Source organism: Cygnus olor, chromosome 1, assembly GCF_009769625.2.
Source record: "Cygnus olor isolate bCygOlo1 chromosome 1, bCygOlo1.pri.v2, whole genome shotgun sequence".
In the NCBI taxonomy this organism is placed as follows: domain Eukaryota; kingdom Metazoa; phylum Chordata; class Aves; order Anseriformes; family Anatidae; genus Cygnus; species Cygnus olor.
This window is the reverse complement of record NC_049169.1, coordinates 6701215-6720178: the sequence shown is the minus strand read 5'-3', so window position 1 is coordinate 6720178 and position 18964 is coordinate 6701215. Positions and strand designations below refer to the sequence as shown.

At 40.2% G+C, this 18964-nt stretch overlaps 2 protein-coding genes across 3 annotated transcripts in view; one reads left to right on the top strand and one right to left on the bottom strand.

Moving 5' to 3' along the window:
• The window catches only part of CDC123 (cell division cycle 123), a 39429-nt gene extending 29757 nt beyond the window's left edge, over positions 1–9672 (bottom strand). The window contains exons 1-5 of the mRNA XM_040547353.1: positions 9561–9672; positions 5330–5626; positions 4165–4236; positions 2025–2079; positions 1136–1168 (exon numbers count right to left, since the gene is read on the bottom strand). Coding sequence (XP_040403287.1) covers positions 1136–1168; positions 2025–2079; positions 4165–4236; positions 5330–5523 — 354 coding nt within the window. The 5' untranslated portion in view covers positions 5524–5626; positions 9561–9672. The remainder of the gene's footprint in view (positions 1–1135; positions 1169–2024; positions 2080–4164; positions 4237–5329; positions 5627–9560) is intronic.
• On the top strand, positions 5571–18131 carry NUDT5 (nudix hydrolase 5). 2 transcript variants are annotated; one of them, XM_040547376.1, is made up of 13 exons: positions 5571–5626; positions 6648–6741; positions 7466–7538; positions 9211–9320; positions 9580–9669; positions 12591–12658; positions 13822–13874; positions 14553–14660; positions 15193–15288; positions 15935–16036; positions 16441–16449; positions 17179–17232; positions 17787–18131. In XM_040547376.1, exons 4-13 carry the CDS (start codon positions 9279–9281, stop codon positions 17894–17896), a joined length of 732 nt encoding a protein of 243 aa, XP_040403310.1. In that variant the 5' UTR covers positions 5571–5626; positions 6648–6741; positions 7466–7538; positions 9211–9278; the 3' UTR covers positions 17897–18131. The 2 variants fall into 2 exon arrangements, with proteins under 2 accessions (XP_040403310.1, XP_040403303.1); XM_040547369.1 differs by lacking the exons at positions 6648–6741; positions 7466–7538; positions 9211–9320 and having other exon boundaries at positions 5608–5626.
• Positions 18132–18964: the final 833 nt, after the last annotated feature.

Genomic DNA, 18964 nt, shown 5'->3' with positions numbered 1-18964 from the left:
AACATCCCTCTTCTTCCTCTACCATTTCATTGCTGGGCACGACATTATATGGAATGGAATATTCCTGAGGACAACCTGGGTCCGCTGTCCTGGCTCTGTCCCCTCCCTTACTCTTGCCCATGCCTGGCCCAGCCACCGGAGAGAAGACGGGCAAAGTACACAATCCTTACCTAGCTAACCTGGAATCACCTGTACCCTTCCAGTGGCTATCGCACACCCTGACTAAGGATTTTTATACTGTGTTGTACACTGTGATGAAACCCAGATCGAAAAACTGGGACTTCTTCTTTAGCAAGATAGAGCAACATGACTTTTGGAAAAAATAAGATGAATACCAAAATCCTTGCTCTGAATTACAATCTAAGGCAGGTATTTGAACTGAAGCTATTAAAATGTACAAGCCGGCAATGTATTAGTCTTAAAATCTGTGCTTTAAATTCTATGGTAGCACATACGTAACTCAAAGCAAAGAAGGTGGTATTTACACAGCACCCAATCCAACACCATGTTGAATGCTGGGGAGCTAACAGGACTGAAGCAGTAGTATCAACGGCAGACAAGTGGTGCAAGTATATTAACTCTGACAATGACAGGGCAATGGCAAGTTTCAAAAAAATTAAAAAAAAATTCAGGGAGCCCGAATTATATCCATCATGATCCTGATTCTAAACTGGGCACAGCACAAGGAGAGTATAGAGACAGGAAAAAGGGGAAAAATGGCGATGGAAAGAAAGGTACTTTGGAGGCAATAATGGCAAAGGTGTAAGAGAAGAGCTGTGAAAATTGAGCTGCAGGGGCGTCATTTCTTCTGCATCCAGTCTGATTAAGTAATTGGGAGATATTCAAAGCGGTGAAAATGAAGGACTGCTATATTTAGAGCCAACCTTCAGTTCATTTCCTATAGTCTAACAAGTGTGTGATTGTTAGGGATGAAGAAAAGAAGCATTTTATTTTTAGTTAAATAAAATTAAGCCAGCAAAACAACATTTTTAAGGTTACAGGTATCTATACTGCCATCTGTCTAGAACGGTTTGAAAATGCTAACTACAACGGCTATCTCTAACTGGTGAGAAGTTCCTATCACAAGGTTTCAGGAAGAATACTGCTGACATAAACCCACATGCTGGGACCTTACCTTAAGTGTTGTAGTATTCTCATCATCTGACCACTGTTAAAAATAAGAACAAATCAAAGGTCACTGCTTTCCTGTGACATCCTTTATGATTTTATTTATAATTATTATGAATTTATTAAGAATATTGGAAACTATACAGCTTCCAACACCATGTAGATGTCATCATTGCCCTGATTTTAGTCCAGCATGATACCATTATCCTCTATTATGTTTATAAAATAACAAAAAAATTGTGTATATCCAGCCAAAGTACTATTGTAAGGTATGAATACAAAACACCTAACACCTATATACTTTAACTGTGATTTATGTCGCAGACTTGAACATTTCAGAACGTAATGGAGTCTTCCCTATCTAAACGTTGTTTCCACCTCCCTCACTTCCATCCTTAGACCCACGATCTACTAGTGTCACTTCTATTTCTTTTTCTCATCCTTTTTGCATCTTCTGTCACCTTGCATTTATAACGTTTTTCAGTGGTTGTTTTTTTTTTTTTTTTTTCCCCCTGGAATACCCCTCAGAGTTATTCTGGCCTTACAGACTTTTATTGTTTCTTGAAATAACTCCTAATTTTTCGGGACATAAAACCATCTTAATTTCATTTCCAACATCCTTCAACATTCCTTGGTCATTATTAGAAATGTAATTATCAAGAAAAAAAAAAGCTGTGTGTGAAAAAGCAAACATTTTAAACCTTCCTTGACATCATGTTTGTGGTGTCAATCATGATGTTTGTAAGTTTTTTCAAAGCAAATAGCGATTATTATTTTGTGTGATTATTATCTATGTGATTATCATTTTGGTGAAGTACTATCCTCACCTATAAAGCATGCAGAAATATTCACGTTTTTCTCCAGACACTCGACATTAAGTTGTGTTTTACACTGACCTGTATTTCCTCTGCATCATCACTCCCTTCTTGAGCATGCATTGGCGGATCTTCCCTAAACCAAAAAAATTAATAGGAAAAAAAAATTGAGCACCAGAGTTTGACTTGATCATATATATTACACTTCCACAGCATCTACCAGCTGTTGATCTCAATGTTTTCGTAAGAGGATTAAGCCTCAAACCCCTGGCAGAGAAAATCAGAGCAAGACAATATAGAAAAACTAAAGACAAAGCTCCCTGGCATTAGACTTGAGCCCTATCCAAAACACTTTGATTCTTTCCAATTAGCAGATCACTTGCTGCTCTGAAAAGACCATAATTTAAGCTTTTCAACACCTTATTAATCATTCTTTTAACTTGTGCTACTGGGTGAGCACAGTAAAGTTAGAAACTTTAAAAAAAAAAGATCAACTTAGATTATGCTTTGCCTCCACACTCTTTTTCCAAGTAAAAATTTATAAAACTTTAGTTTGAAATGCTGACCTGTGTATTTCAGGTTCTGAAAATAAAACTTCCTCACACTCCACACACAGAAAAAGAGGATCCTACTGAAAGTGATTACATGGCCATTAACTTTTTCCTGGGAAGCTCCTTTTTCTCCACAGATGAGATCTGCTGCTGTAAACATTAGCATATGTGGGAGAAAGTACTTGGTTGCAAATATTCCCTTAAAGTTTTACATTACTTTTGAAGTTATTTGACCAATATAACTGAGTGCGAAGATCTTTTAAGGTAGAAGACCAATCTCTTGAAAAAGGCAAGTCAGCATAGCAAACAGGGTAAGTTCAAATGTACATCCTTACAACTAGGTACTGTTAGCAAAAAGTCAGTTCTTCAACAAGCTCCATTTCTGCAGTTCCTTAATGAGCTTCCACAGGGGTCAAACTGTTAATTCAGTTTTTGAGATCCAGAGCTCAAATAGTGGCTCATTGAGGTTTAAAATTGATGTTGGCCTTGACCGTAGGAAGATCACATTGACTTCTAGCTAAGAAGGTTCAACTTAATAGAAAAGCTGGGTTTTAGAGGGGACTTTTAAATTAGAACTACCTTAATATAATTTAATTATACAGCTGTCCATTTTTCCACTGAAGACAGCAGAAATTGTTCTTATGGCATAGCTGTGAACTCAAGTCCTGTTTTGATTTTTCTGAAGTCTGATTACAAATTAAATGGCTGTTGTTAAATAAATTACCAAATTCTGCAGAAACAGGTGACAGTATTACTTCTTAACCAAATTGGTTTAAAAAAAAAAAAAAAAACAACAATTCTGACCTTTCACCTTTACAAGGTGTTTAAACAGCTTCAATTTTGTACAGATTGATTCCTGAGAAATTAGACATAGCTCCCTTATATCCACAGCCTAATTGGTTGCCCTGTGAGAGTCAAACTACCAGTTAGGAGATGACAAAGTGTGGACTGTATTGAGCCTGATCATTAGCAAGATATATTTGTGCAATAATCATTTTACAAGGAAGCCATACAGTGAGATTCTAAGGAGAAAGCAAAGAACAAAGCCTGTATTCATACCAACTGTTTTTCACAGGTACCTATCTCGCTCTTCACCATCCAAAGTCTTGGCATAGGTATACATACAGTTCATTCAGTCTCTTTGTAGACATTGATTATATGTAAGCAAACCTCAATATAGCCTCAATAATCAGTAAGACTTTTGTATTTTGTTTATGTTATTGAGAATTAAACTCAAGTAATGACACTTCACCCCTGAATAAGGCTGCAGGCATGGGAATGCCGTGGCACTGTTCAGGCCACTGAACTGGAACTAACTGTACCAAAGCAACCAAACACAAATCATCAGGCTATGCACTGAAACCTGAGAGACTGGTAGACTCTGGAAGGAAAAAGAAAAAAATAAAAGAACTTTTTAATTTTGAAAATAAAAGAATCCAATCAAATATATTGCATGGATTTTAGATCTGTATCAAGCACTAGCAAGTCAAGCTTTGCTAACAGCAACAGTCTGATCACTCACATGTTCATATAGTATGAGGTTTACTGCAGCCAGGCTGGTCAAACATACAAAACTCCTTATGCAAATTATAATACATATGAATACAAAATACCATTGTGATTATAAAATAGTATTAATACTTGCAAGGGGGGAGGGAAACACTCTTTACCTTCCAGAAACCACAAGCGTCCCATCATCCAGCAAGTATTCTTTCACATTATCTGGGAGGGGAAGTATAACACTGGAAAAAAACAAGAAAATTAGTTCAGTAATTTATTATCAGTATTACTTGCTAAAATAATAAATCGTTGTATAAGAATAATGGCTTTTAAATGGAATGTACCTCAATATCAGTATGTTTTATTCTGTAATGCTATGAAAAGACATGTTTCTCTTTCTCCCCTCCCACCCTTCCCAAAATGCAACTCTCTTTTTCCTTCCAGGGAAGTAGAGAAGAAAGAAAGAGACAAAAATCTCAGACAAAATGCACAGAAATACTCCACTTCTTCAAACCTGTAAGAAACTTAAAGATTGCATGTGGCCAGTGAGGAGAGGGGCAATGTGTTGTTCAAAACAAAGGTTTCCCTACTAAAATCCAAACCAAAATTTGCCTTTATCACTTGAATATTCCAAAAATGTATGACTGTTGCTAAATTGACCAAAAACCTACTCTGGCTAAACACTAAAATGCATAAAGATTAAATGCTTTGATTACCCAATGCCTGATATTACAGCTTTTTGATCCACCAGGGCACCTTTCTTGAGTTTGACTTCCCTGAGCTGCTGGTGGGTCTCATAACCACCGGGTGACCCGCAGCGACACCTCAGCAACCACAGAAGCTGCTACTTTTTCCAAAAAATATACAGGAACATGAAGTTAGCCACTTGTTTTGGGAGCACTCAGCCCGGTTCTTTGAGCAACCAAGCGGGCACAAGGTGGGATGCGGACAGCCTGGAGTCCCACCAGAGCACAACATGGAGAACGCCAGCGCCAGGCCTGCACCTCGGGCCTCCCAAAGCAGCTCCCTGGGGTGGATGTAGAAGGCTTCAGCTCGTGGGGCAGCCCCTGGAACCTCGATAGTGCCCTCTGTGCTTCCTCCCACCCAGCGCTGCCCCACGCAGGCCCTTATTTCTCACCCAGCCCGGCCCCAAACACCCCTCCCCGGGTCTAACCGAGCTCGTAGCCTAACCCACAGAGCCAGGACCAGCCTCGCATAAACTCCCCCAGCCTCCAAACCCACACCACCCCTCACACCACCCCACGTATCGCCCTACACACCGCCCCACACCCCCCTCACACGCCGCCCCACAGGGGCTCCCCCAACTCCACACACCTACGGATGGTGACGGTCCTGAACAGCGGGTACCACACGGAGAAGCGGCAGTGCGCTACCTGCTCCTTCTTCATCCTCCCCTCAGGCCGGCACGGCACAGCACAGCCCGACCCGTTTCGGCCCCTTTTCTCCCCAAAAAGCTCCCTTTCCGCCCGGAACCTCCCCTCCGCTCCCGGAGCCGCCCGGGCCGGCATCGGCGGCGCACCCGGGGCGGCCCCGCCTCGCCTCAGCCGCCGCCATCTCGTCAGCGCCACCCGGCCGCGGCCCCGGCTCCCATCCTGCCGCCGGGCACAGCTCGTACGTGGGGCGTTTCTGCGGGGTCACCCGCTGGGGACGGTGTCCAGACGCCCTTTCATCCCTTTCCTTAAGTATTTCCCCGGGAGCCGCGGAATTGCCCACGGAAATGTGGGATTTTTAAGCCCTCCGGTTCTGCTCTGCCTTCGAGCCCCCCCTCGGTCCCGTTCGGTGCTCTCCGTGCTCAGTTCCATATTCCCCTATTTTCTCTGATCCTTAGGATTTTAGTTCACCTTCCTCTGCCCCTCAGGGGAGGCTGGCAGCAACACACGGGTGCTGCTAACCCTCTTCTGCTTGCACAAAGCTGTCCTTCTTTTCCCTTTTTTCTTTTTTTATTCTCTTCTACGTGGCAGGAGCCGGTTATTTCTCTGTATTTTATTCACTTCTGAGTGAGTGGGTCATCCATACTGCTGAAATAAGGACAAAAATGAAATGTTTTTTCTTCCCCTTTCCTCTCCTCTCAACTTCTAATCAATTGATTTTGGTGCTCGAATCGTGTTGCTGAAATACAAATGAACTTCACTGCAACCTGGTGACAAATCGGTGAATAAAAGTGACTTCCCAAACTTCAGCAATGTGTGTTTTGAGCACGTATCTTAGCACTCTGCTGGATAAATTGTGCATAAAACACTCGCCAGTGCCCCTTTTGCACGTTCTGTGGAAGGGATCCTGTCTCTTATTTTAGTTTAATCTTGCCTTGGGACACTGTTGCTGAGCTTCTGTTAAATCTGGTTGCTGTCAGTTGGGATGTGTAGCTTGGATCAGATAATTCCCTCTGAAAAGAGGTTTAGAAAAACTAATCCGTCTATTGTGCCTTGAAGAGGTTAACGTAATGCCCTGGTAGCCTGGCTGCTCTGTAAGCTCATTCACAGGCCTCACTTGGTTTTAGATCTTAACTTTCGGGAAGGATAATGTAGAAACTGATGTCAAAAGGTTGGATATTCCCTTCGAAGGAAACCACTCAGTAAAGGAATAAGCAATGGGTGTAAAGTTATACCTTTTATAAATGGTATGACTTTTTCAGGTCTGAATTTGAGCCCTACATGAGGCAAATGGAACAAGCAGCACAATTTGCCAGCAATATCCTGTGATACTAACCGTGAAAGTCATCAGAGAAGGTAGAAGTGGGCCAACAAGAAGGTAGAAGTGGGCCAACCTGTGTGTTTTTTTCCTAGAATTTATAGTTCAAATAGTGTTGATTCACGCTAAGAAGACTGGTAAATGTGGACATTTTGATGTATTCTTAAAGTTTTGCTGATAATTATTAAGTATTTAAATTCATGGAGTTCATGTAAGCGGAAGTCACGTAATCAGGTTCCTGGCTGCTGTGCCAGCAGCTTTATGTTTTTTGACTCAAATGATCCAGTGATAACTGTATGAGAAAGAGCCTTCCTCTCTGAGGGCTGTGAGACAATGTCTGTTCTGAAACCTAACGTGGAGCTTTACCTTGCATCTGTAGATTTAAATGTCAGTCACCACTAATGTTTATGAAATAGGAGCTGTGTTGCCTCCTTTTTCTGAGCACCCTTGACTAATGTGAGATACCAGACGTGCAGCCTTCAATTAGCCAAGTGGTATTTCAGCTTTGTAACTGCAGAAATTTTCAATTCTACACAGTCAGTTGGATTTGGAAAATATTACTTTTTTGGTAGAACTTTTTAAAATGTCACTCATATATAGAGTTATTGCACCCACTAGTGGAGAAGATCTTCAGTACAGAACCTGAGATGGATGAGTCTCATTTTCACTTATTGCACATTTTCGTGCTATTTCAAACTGAAGCCATCTTCAATAATTTCTTGTAATTTTAGTCACAAATCATCCTTGAATCTGTCACTGCAGGAGAGAGCAAATTCTGTTGAAAAGAGCTTCTGGCATGAGATGAGCTCCTAGGGTGTATTTGTAATTGATGTAGGTAAGTATTAATACTGTTATAGAAAGCATTAATAAAGTTGCATATGAGATTTTGGGAACAACTGTGGTAATCTGTTTAAGAGAGATACGCAGATGCAGTTAATGTGGAAGGGTTACGATGATCAGTGGAATGGGATTTCTTTTGAGGGAGGACTAAAAGAGGAGTAGTTACTCAGCCAGTCCTAAAAAAGTTTAAGATCAACACCGTTTGCTGTCTCCTGTCTTTGATATGTATATATTGTCAATCAGAAAGCTTATAATCTTTCCAAACATCAGAGGTGCATTTCTTGTAGCTAGCTATGTGAATTTTCTATATTTTTGAAGCTGGATACTTAGGGCGTCACACAGAGCCTAGTTTGACTGTTTCCCATGGATGACCAGGAGCCTTTTCAAACCAGTATGCTGGGCTGTGATTCTTTTGCATGAGTTTCATGGAGAGCTTAATATTGTATGTTAGACTCACAGCAAGATACTGTGACTGTTTGCCAGTCACGTCTCTTAAATCCTAAGTGAGGAGGGTTTGAGTTGGCTTAAGAACAAACGGGTAACACTAACTGAACTAATATGGGATAAACGTAAGATAAGCAAGTAAGGTCCTAGAACAGTTTTTCATAGTAGTGGTAAGGTAGGCAATAAAACTACGTAATTTTAAGATGAAGCATCATTGCTTTTAGAAAGGATAATATAATGTAATTTTAGGATTAAAAAAGGATAATATATTTTTGAAATGACAGAATTGGATTTAGTAAGTGAGGGTTCCTTTGCAAGTTTTATGTTACATAAAGACAATTTGAAACTTTGACAACCGCTATGATGTACTGCATCCAACAAGACTGTCTTAAGATTTAAGAAAGAGCCTGCCCTTTGTACTTACTGAGGAAATGGATTTATGTACATTAGTTGTAATCCTTCTGATAACCAGACATAGCTTGTACTGTCTAGTCCTCTGAACTACTTTGTGAAATTAAATACAAATCTTATATGTAAGAAAGCTGAGAGCACCCTGCTCATGTATGTTTCACAAGAGTGCTGTAGATTTTATCACAGAAGGATAAAGTAAGAATGAAAGTGCTAAAATTGGGTGTGACAGAGGTGAGCACTCACAGAAGATAGTGTTCATTGCTAGAGAATCCTTATTAAACTATAGTTGGAGTCAAGGGAAAGGTTCCTGCTGACTTCATGGAAAGATCACAACCTTAAATGAACTCTTGAGAATAACAGAGATCTCTGAGATCTTGTCTTTCCTGGCATCTAAACTGAGTTGCTTCTTTGCGCTGTCTTTTTACTTAAAATTAATTTTCAGGGCTTCAGTACAGCAACATAATATCAAAGATGAGCTTCCTTGGAATAATAGTTTCTGTGCTGAAAGTGCTGCATACCTCAGCAGTGAGACAGCCCTGCTTTGGGCATATTCAGCTGCCTTTTGCACGGTGTTGGCCACACCATTCCTAGTAAGGGAGAGTGACGTGCTTTGATCACGCTAACTCCACGTGCCACCTAGACTTGCAACACACAGGTGACTTTTTGACCTTGGAGTGTTTTGGGGGGAAGAATTGAGCCGTTTACGTATGTATTTGTGATGTATGTAGGTTCTGGTTCTGATTCTTTCTCAATAGTGTGCAACTTTTACTCCTGAAGTCCTTCTGGTGTAAGTTTTTTTTCCACTTTGACAGTGGAGTGCTTAGACTTGTGGCAATGCTACATTGACACTTCACTGAGCAGAATGAAACAATTCTACTAAATGGATCAACTTTGTTTCTGCCTGTGCCTGACCTTTGAACGGGTAAGGAGGGTATCTTCAGCCAGCACAGCTACTCTGCAGTTGATAGGACTGTTACCAACTACGTAAGTCTGGGATTTGATCCAGACTTCCTTCGAAACCGTCAGGTGGAGCTGAAAATGTGAATTGCACTTGCCATCACATGCTGTTAACTTTCTCTGGCAAGTTTGATTTGTTAATTTAGAATGCAGAAATGAACCTTTTAACTTTACTCTGAAAGCAAATATTGACTTTGTTTCATAGTAGTCTGGACTTTGCACAGGAGGGGAAAAGCCTGACATTCCTGAAAATGGCAACTGAGACATCCGCAGAAGTTCCGAAAACTGCTAGGCAATTCGTCCTTAAAGAAGAGGTATAACATGTTCGGTTTTGACACGTTTTATTGCTAAATAACAACTAGCTGAGACAGATCAGAATGTTTGTGAGTGCAGAATAAGAAATGGTATAGATGCTATAGGTTTGTAAAATCTATTCAGGCAGAGCACTTCTTCCTGATGGTCAAAGAGTTTAAAGAAGGTGACGTGGATGAGGAATATGTAATTCTTTTTGTAAAACAATCATACAAATTATCAAGGAGAGGGAGAGAAATCTACAGAGTTCAATTTTTTTAAGCTTCAGCTTTTTTTTCCTGATTTTGTAGCTGTTTGTTGTATTGTCTGTTCAGGCTGTTTTCAATATTAAGAAATAATGTTGATTCCTCTCAGATACTGTAGAAATGGGTAGATTGTGAAAATGTTGTCTGTTCCTCTAAGATGAACCTCTAAGTGTTGCCTTAACATTTAGGAGTTTACCTTCTCTGATGTTTTCTGGAAGGATTTGAATTTAGATGATTGCTGTTCTAAAGGCGTTAGTAAGGAGGTAGTAAGATTTGTTAAAAACACTGTAGTTGCACCTTACCTTTACAAAATCAGAAAATATCAGGTCTTCAGAATGGAATTCTGAGGTACTTCTGGCTGCTTTTTAGGAGCATTTTCACCTTAATTGAAACTATGAGTTTTTTTAGACCTTAGAACCTGTTTTGTTTTTGTTTCTCAGGTAATACTTGAATTTTATGCTCCTTTTTCTTCATAATACCTCTTAGGTTTTCTCCTTTGTAATATTGCACTCTTCAGTGTCATTAGAAGTTTGTAATTAGATCTTAATATCTTCTAAGCAATTTAGCTTTTCGGTCGTTTTCTGGGCATAGTTGAGGAGAATGTTTACCATGTGTCTGCCAGTCACCCTTATATTGAAAGTGTTTTGGTCTTCAGCACCCGTGTGGCTTGATGTTGGAGAATCTTCTTTCGTGAACGTAGCTGCTGATCTTATTTTCTTCTGCCTGCTTCTGGGAACCCACAGTCAGGCTGTTGTGAGCAAAAACACGTGGTATTTGCCCGTCAAAGTAATAGATCAAGCCATAAAAATTGCTCATTCTAAAACTGAGTATGGTTAGTAGAACACGCCCTGAGAAGTGCCTTTGGGCCCTAAGTAAGGAGTTCTGCAAGGCAAGAGTTATGCTTCTAGGCCAACTTCCAAAAGGTTTTAGTTGTGCACCTGACAAGGTGGGTGACAATAACATTTTATTTTTCTTCTAGGGAAACCTGGCAGCTTTCAGTCTCCTCACCCTGTAGGCAATTAGCAGCAAGGCTTTCACCTCACTTCCATTGTACATATTTATGCTCCGTGGCCTAGAGTACTTTTTAATTACTGCTCCATGACAGTAGAGGCCAAAAGCTGTACCTAAGAATACCAGATGAAAAACAAGACACTTGGTTTGACATTGCTTGTTTCGTATGCCTAAAATCTACATTTTGTCCTTCTGTTGTCTTTCTGGAGTTCAGATAGGTCAAATCTCTTACAGACTAGTGATTTCTTTTTCCTCTAGGACTCCTGGCACCTGATCTTTTCCTGTTTTTCAGCCATTTTCCCCTTTCTGCTTAGCAAACAATAACTTGGCGACAGTGGTAGTGATCTGCCAGTTCTGTTGAATGCTGCAACAAACTACAACCAATAGCCTAGTCCTTCGCGTTCTCTGCAGTGTTTAAAAAATTCATTAACACAAACATTTGGCTGTGTTTATTTGTTTCTTCAACTGAAGCATATTGGTTCTTCTCCTTGGACAACCAGTGGGACATGATTTTCATCTCTTTTGGATCTTCCTGTCCTCTCATTCTGCAGTGACTTAGGAGCGAACGCAAAGCTATTTAAAATATATCTGAATGCTTCCAAGTGGAATTACTTCTTGTTCCTGAAACAGACATCATAAACTTCCTGCTGGTTTTGTGACCACAAATCCATTAGAAAGCCCTTTTGAGAGCACATAGCTCCCCTCTTCAGTTCCTGCTACCTGGAAATAAACTTCCCAAAACAAATGCCAAAACTCTCTCCATGTAAAGTATGTGTGGCCATATTTACAACCACAGAAGTGCTACTGATATTTCAATATCAAAATAATTGTTCCGAAGGACACAGATTAAGGACTATGTGAGTTTACTCAGCTCCATTATAATTTACTGGACACCTGAGTCACTCCCAGTTTCTATTCTGCATCCAGCTGAAGCTATTTTGTGCTTCTGTACTCTGGTTTTAGTTGTGTCATAGTACACATATTTTCCCCTTTTAAAGGAATTACATAAAAGATAAGAAAATATCACAGGGAAAAAAAATCATTTAGCTCAGAACAGACAAGCTATAATAGTGTTAATGCTGAGCACTCAGTCAGTAGCTCTCAGAAATCCTGAAAGGTCAGGTATGCATGTATGTAAAAAGGGCTCTCAGTTACAGAAGACAACGGTGACTCGAGGCCATAAATAAAGGCCAAAAAAAGTTTCAAAATAGTTGGGTTTTCAGTCGTAGCTTAGCTATTTCATGGATAGCTGTTAGGGCATGCTTTCTGAAAAATGGGCTCTGATAATCAGCAGTATAGGTAAGGTCTATGCAGACAGGTGCCCCATTTTAAGCAGAAACTTGACCCTTGCAAAGTTCTTCTCAGAAGACGAGGGGGATAGGACTTTTCACTAAATGAAATCCCACTGAATTCATTGCAGCTTGGTTATGAAAATCAAGTTAAAAGAATTTACTAAGCTTATTTTCTATTCCGATTCAAGAACGTGGCAAAATGTTTTTTTCCCTGCTTGCTACAGGAAGCCGTTAAGTGTTCCTGTGTATATTCTGATGCTGAGATTTTGTCTTAAAAGAATTTCAAATAAAGTTGTATTGTCTCTCCCGCCTAAACCCAAATATCTTTGAGATTAATCTTATAATTTATTTAACAAAGAATCATTTTTTTTATAGGTAATTGTAGAAAGAAAATGGTTGAAGCTTGAGGAAACAACTTATACTGATCCCAATGGTAAAACCAGGTAATTTTATTTTTGCACTCTTTTCAGATTCCTATCATGTTCCCTGTTATATGGACCAGCCACAGGCTAGAGAGGATATGAGCACTACAAACCTATTATTCAACAATGTATTTATTGTTCAATTTCTTTATAGTTCATACTGTCCAGAGAAAAAAATCCTACTCTAGCTAGCATGTGGGATCAAATTTGGCATCTAAATCTTTTAGGGTGCATTAGACCTTGGTTTACCTTGCATTTCCACTTCCTTGTAAAGATGCTGTGCAGAAGGAAGTTCTAGTAGTCCAGAGAAGCTGTGATGATCAGCGAGTTCGTCCTTTGACTTCTCTGGTTCCTCACTAAGGGCTCCTTTTTCCCTGTTGGCGGTACAGGACCTTGCATAGTACTGACAAGTTATCGTCCTCTTGTATATTATAACACCTGCCCAATTCTTTTGTATGCTTTAGTTTTGCCACGTTTATCTAGACGTGACACAGCTTTATTCCCCCCCACCCCCCTTCATGTATTAGATTCCATAAAGTTTGCTTTCTCTAAGTGCCTCCCTGTTCATCAGCAAAGTATCCTTTTAAGAAACAGCAAAGATTGGAGCTTTTGTGAATGGATTATTATTGGTGATGGGTTTTTGGATTTTGTTCATTTCATTGCTTATATCGAGAGGGAAGTTTGGGTCTTCCTTGCCTACAGGCTTCTCTTGCTCAAGTAACTGAGCTGAGAGTTCACAATAACTTAAATTATTAATGGTATGCAAAAGCAAGATAAAAGATAGAATGCACGTAGTCTTTTTTTTTTTTTTTTCAAAACTAACAAAATCTGACAGGTTTAATACATAAATTGCTTTATTTTGCATTTTTCCAGGATGACTTTTATATGACTTGTGTGTTCCGTGACAATCAATTGTGTCTTTCCCTTGTTTTTAGTGACCCTAAGCAATCAGTAAGTACCTATTTTCTCTCTCCTTTAGGTAGGCAAAACAAAATTATACCTCAGACATCTTATGGAGCCAAAACAAGACAGGGGATGCCTAAGGCCAGCTGCTTTCTTATGGAGCCTCCCTGAATAATGGCATATTTTGCTTTTAAATGAAAGCAAGGGTAGAAGACGACTTACAAGAAATGGATATTGTTCCTTTTAATGTATCAATTTGTTCTTTTCTCTGTGCTGAACAGAACTTGGGAAACCGTAAAGCGTGCTGGCAGGAAAAAGGGAGTTTCAGCCGATGGTAAGATGATGTAAGACTTTGATTGTTTGTAGCTTTTGTGAAAGTTCTGATAAAAGTCACAGAGCAGACTGAGGGACAATGTGGTTCTGAATGCACAAATAGCTCTGCAGGGCTCCCAGGATACGCCAGACCACTGAGCAAGTGTGCTCTAGCGAGATCCCAGCTCGAGAGCTGAAGAATCAGGAACTGACTGGTAGGAGTGTGTTCCCAAGATGATTATATTCCCTTCCTAACAATGGGACAATTTCAATCAGGGATGCTGTGATGCAGAGCAGCTCACAGGCTGATGAACTGGGTTTGCTGTTAGGGACTAGGGATACGATACTCTTCAGGCAAAAGAGGGACACAATTCAGCCACGAAAGGAGCGTAGGTTCCATACTTTGGCATCCAAACTGTGTGCAGGTGCGAGCACCCACCAAGCTACGGGTGGGCTGATGCTTGGTCTTCCTTGGTACATGTCTCTAATTTGTTGGGGTATTTTGAAGAACCCATTTTGGGCTTTTACCTCTCATCATGCATGGTATAAAGTAGTTCAGGATCACGGAGCAGACATCTAAATGTTTGTCATTTTAATGCACAGTGTTACAGTCCATAGGTTCTTTTTTGGGTCTAGCACTAAGTACTCACTTTGTTATACTCAGATATTTCGTGCTTATGTTTTCTGTTGCTGCCTGTAGGTGTAGCAGTGATAGCTGTACTACAGAGAACTCTCCACTACGACTGCGTTGTCCTAGTGAAACAGTTCAGGCCTCCAATTAACGGCTACTGCTTAGAATTTCCTGCAGGTAAGTGGCTGAAAAATTAAGACGGGTCACATAAAGCTGGTAGTTAAGCGTGTCTAGATGTGCTTGGAGTTTCAGTCGTAATGAAGAAGCTCTGAGAAATCCACGGTGGTCTCTAGCTCAGTGTGCTGCTGAGAAATAAGAATATTTGGTAACGAAGAATACAAAATGAGCATCGTTCATTTTAGGAGATTAGAGACATTTTGCACAGGAGTGTGGTAGGACAATATTGCATTTCCCTCCACTCTTCTCTTTAAGAGCCACAGCATTTGGCTTCTTTCCCTCATGAGAATATTAACGCCATCTTTTGGGAAGTTGGCATGAGGCTGGAGGTAGTCAGCTGAAGACATGGGCAGCAGCAATGATGAATCCAGGAACTGGAACCCTCCCTAATGCCTCAGTTTCTTCCTCTGTAAAATGGGGTGATGAGGATGTTTCACCTCATTTGTAAAGCTGCATTAGATCTCAGAATGGATATTGTGGGTAAGTGCGTGCTAATTTTTAAGTTGTTCTTGTGTAATTATTTATCTTGCAGGCCTCATTGAGGAAAACGAGACTGCAGAAAGTGCTGCATTGCGAGAGTTGGAGGAAGAAACGGGGTACAAGGGGGAAGTCGTTGAATGTACTCCAGGTCTGTGCTTTTTTCTTTTTCTTTCCCACCCAAAGCTAATTCTTTCTGATAGATACAACATGCTTTAAACCAAAAGGAAACACCTGTCCAGAAAACTCTATGCAGCTTAGCAGAGTGGTATCCCATGGCTGTGCCCGTGAGACTTTGGTCCTTGGTGAGTCGGTTGCTGAACTCCTGTTAAACAGGACTAAAGTCTGACATCTATAGGGGAAAACTTTGCTATTAAATAAGAGACTTTAATCAAAATCTGTGACTTGTTGAGCAACTTATGTATGGTTTCAAGTAAACGTCAGTACAATTAAAACTTGACTCTTGATTATTGGGTATAACTGCATGCTGGGGACAGAGAAGTAGAGACAGGTGGTAGCAAAATTAGACTTAATAGGCTTAGGAAGCTTACAGAACTGTAGTTTACAGTTTAATCTACAGTTTATGGAATGAAAAATAAACTTAAGTGCTGAAAACACATCTTATAAGGAATCTGGGAGAGAAGAGTTAACAGAAGCATTACTTTTCACTACTCCTCCAGCATGAACTTAACAGCAAATATATGTTCTCCTAAAGTATATTTGGATGGAAGTTTCTGTAAAATGGCAAGGTGCCTGACCTCTGCTTTTGAAAAATGAGCCTGTTTGCTTGTCTGCAGCTCTCTGCTTGGACCCAGGTTTGTCAAACAGCACAACGCACATTGTGAGCGTCACCATTAATGGAGATGAGGCTGAGAATACAAGACCTAAGCAAAAACTTGGTGAGTTTTCTACCATTTATATAGAAATTCTTAGAAGACAACAGAACTTTAATGAAACTACATCTACCACTGCATTCTTCTGTTCCCTCCCTGCTGGTTTAGACTCTCTAAATAAATCCTTCAAATCCCATGCTGTAGTCTAGTGGAGCAGAACCATGTTTGTTTGCTAAACTCATAGCTGTTAGGTGTCAGGTACTGGCATACCCAAAATGAGAAATTCAGGTGGTAAACTTCAGTGAGTGCCATAAGCACTTACGAACTTTGATTTTCCTTAGCTGTGGCTTGACCTGGAAGTAAGTATGGTGTCATTCACAGCCAGTCAGGTATAAAAACTGCTTTTTTAGTTGTGAACATTAGTATATTTCAAAACCCTTAACTTGCTTTTTCTGTTTTGTTTCTTACAGATGATGGAGGTATGTTACATACTGTGCTCCCAGTGACATTTAAGGTCAAGTGTGATCTTTCTGTGTTCTACTTAGAAAATGACAGTTAAAAACGTTTTTTGTTTGGGCTTGGTTAATCTCCTGACCCTAATCAAACATACCTGAGATTGACTCTAGCCTAGACAAGAAAATTCCTGTGAGGTATTATCACATCAGTTACATTCAAGCATTGCACTGGTATCTAAAGAAATAGAAATTAGTGAATCCACAACAGCTGTAATTACTTCAAGCACCCCCTCAAATGCAACTAATTCAGACACACTGCGCAGCTATAAACCAATACAAATTCACCACTAGCAAAACTTAATTCTTTACGTAGCGTGCTCTTTTGCTCTTTGAATGCATCTAAAATCCCTTACTGTACCAGTTAAGCCAGACAGGAGTCCACTTCAACAATATGATATTTTTCCCTTCTCAGAAGGGGGAGTCTCCTTTCAAGGGGTTCTCACCCTCCATAGCTTCCGCCTTTTTCCCCACTTTTATTCTGCCAAATGTGTTGTTTTTTAATGGCCCCAGTCACTGTCTTCCCTTATATAATGAGCCTTTTTATGATACATTAAAGTTCACAACTCCTAGATGGTGATGAGCATTAAGCCAGTTTGTTTCCTTCTGTAAGCTTTAAGAAATACAACACTGAGACAGACTTCCTCTACTGTCCATTGATTTAGAGGTGTTTAATATTTTCTTCTTCTCTCCTAGAATATGTGGAAGTTATTTCACTTCCAAAGATTGACTTACTGCAAAGAATTGATGGTAAGAGCTTTCTGACACATTAAAAGCACTAATATGAGCTTCAAGAAACCCGTAGTACCTCTTCTCATAACTCTTCCTGACATTTCTCCTCCTACAGTTCTTTATCTTAAAAAAAAAGCTGCAGAAGACATGGCCATATGACAGACTTACTGAAAGTCTTAGGCATTAGCCTGAAGAATTTAATTCTAGAACGCTATGCTTAGAATCCCAGAATGGTTTGGGTCAGAAGGGACCTCAAAGCCCCCCCAGTGCCACCCCCTGCCATGGGCAGGGACACCTCCCACCAGCCCAGGCTGCCCAAAGCCCCATCCAGCCTGGCCTTGGGCACTGCCAGGGATGGGGCAGCCACAGCTCCTCTGGGCAGCCTGGGCCAGGGCCTCACCGCCCTCTGAGGGAAGAATTTCCTCCTTATAGCTAATCTAAACCTCTCTTCTTTTAGTTTAAAGCCATTCCCCCTTGTCCTATCATCTGCCTAAGTACATCTTCATTTTAGTAATGAACTTGGAAATTTATGGAAAGTCTTAACAGCATCTAATTTTTTTTCCCTCTCCCAGAGCTAGTAGCAGAAGAGCATATTGCAGTGGATGCCAGGGTTTATACTTATGCACTGGCCCTGAAGCGTGCAACAGAGAAACCGCTCCAAGTTCCTTTCATGAAGTTCTAAAATTTCACAATGACAAATGTAGTTGAAAATTGTCCAGTCTAGATGGCTTAGAATGTAACTCTTCTTGTTATAAAGGTCCTTTACTTTACATGCAGAATAAAAAAACACTTTGTTGGAATAATTCTGATATTTTTACCTGGAATTATGTAACTGACAAAAAGTATTTCTCCTAACTGTTTAATCTATCAAGCCTTTAGAGAATAATCATAATAAAAATACTGTTTAATTTTCAAAACACCTTGTTTCATTTCATGTTCAACACTATATTTATATTTCAGTGGAAGAAAGATGCTTAAGGAACTGTAGCTGGTGGGGTAGGAACACCTGTTAAAAATGAGGAAGAGCGCATCGTGCTATTGTCCACGTGCACAAGCAGCACCATTTAAACAACCGTAGGTAATTTTCTGCACTAGGAGCAGCACCAGCTGCACAAGGACACACCGTGCACACTCCAACTACGGCGTTTGAAAGTGCAGTTCAGGGCACTTCTATGACTTAGACCTGAAGATCAGATTCCTTCTTCCAGCCCTAACCAAACTATGTGGAAAGAGAAAATTGGTTAATTTGATCCAGGCACTGTTTAATCTAAGAAAATACAGACTCTGATGACAGTAACAAAATATCAACTGGTGCAAACTAAAACAGTGTATGGCCCTGGTAAGTAATCCTGCTTAATGTTTGGGCTTCCTTACACACCCTGAGATCTGCTAGGCTGTGTGTTCTCCAATTGCCTCATGTATCTGCATAAGGAGGTGACAATTTATTTCAATCTAATCACTTCTAGGTAAATCTTCTGCCCAAAAACACAACCTCTTCAGTGCACAGTCACCTGCTTCTAATTATCTAAACCACCACCACAACTTAAAGGTTAGGATCTAAAAGTCATCATAAGCATACAGTAGTATCAGTCTTGCCTCCGGAATGGATGAGCACGCAGAAACAAGGAAGACTTTCCTAACTTAGAAATGAAGTAGAAACCTTCCTTAAGGTTCTACCTTCCCAAACAACACCGCAAAGTTACTTTCAAGTGTGAAAGACAAAAGAAATCAAAATAGAAAATCAAAGGGA

Coding starts and splice junctions, on each gene's coding strand:
- NUDT5 (XM_040547376.1), top strand. CDS start 9,279: ATGGATCAACTTTGTTTCTGCCTGTGCCTGACCTTTGAACGG. Junction 9,670..12,590: donor AATTCGTCCTTAAAGAAGAG/GTATAACATGTT, acceptor TTTTTTTTATAG/GTAATTGTAGAAAGAAAATG. Junction 12,659..13,821: donor GATCCCAATGGTAAAACCAG/GTAATTTTATTT, acceptor TGTGCTGAACAG/AACTTGGGAAACCGTAAAGC.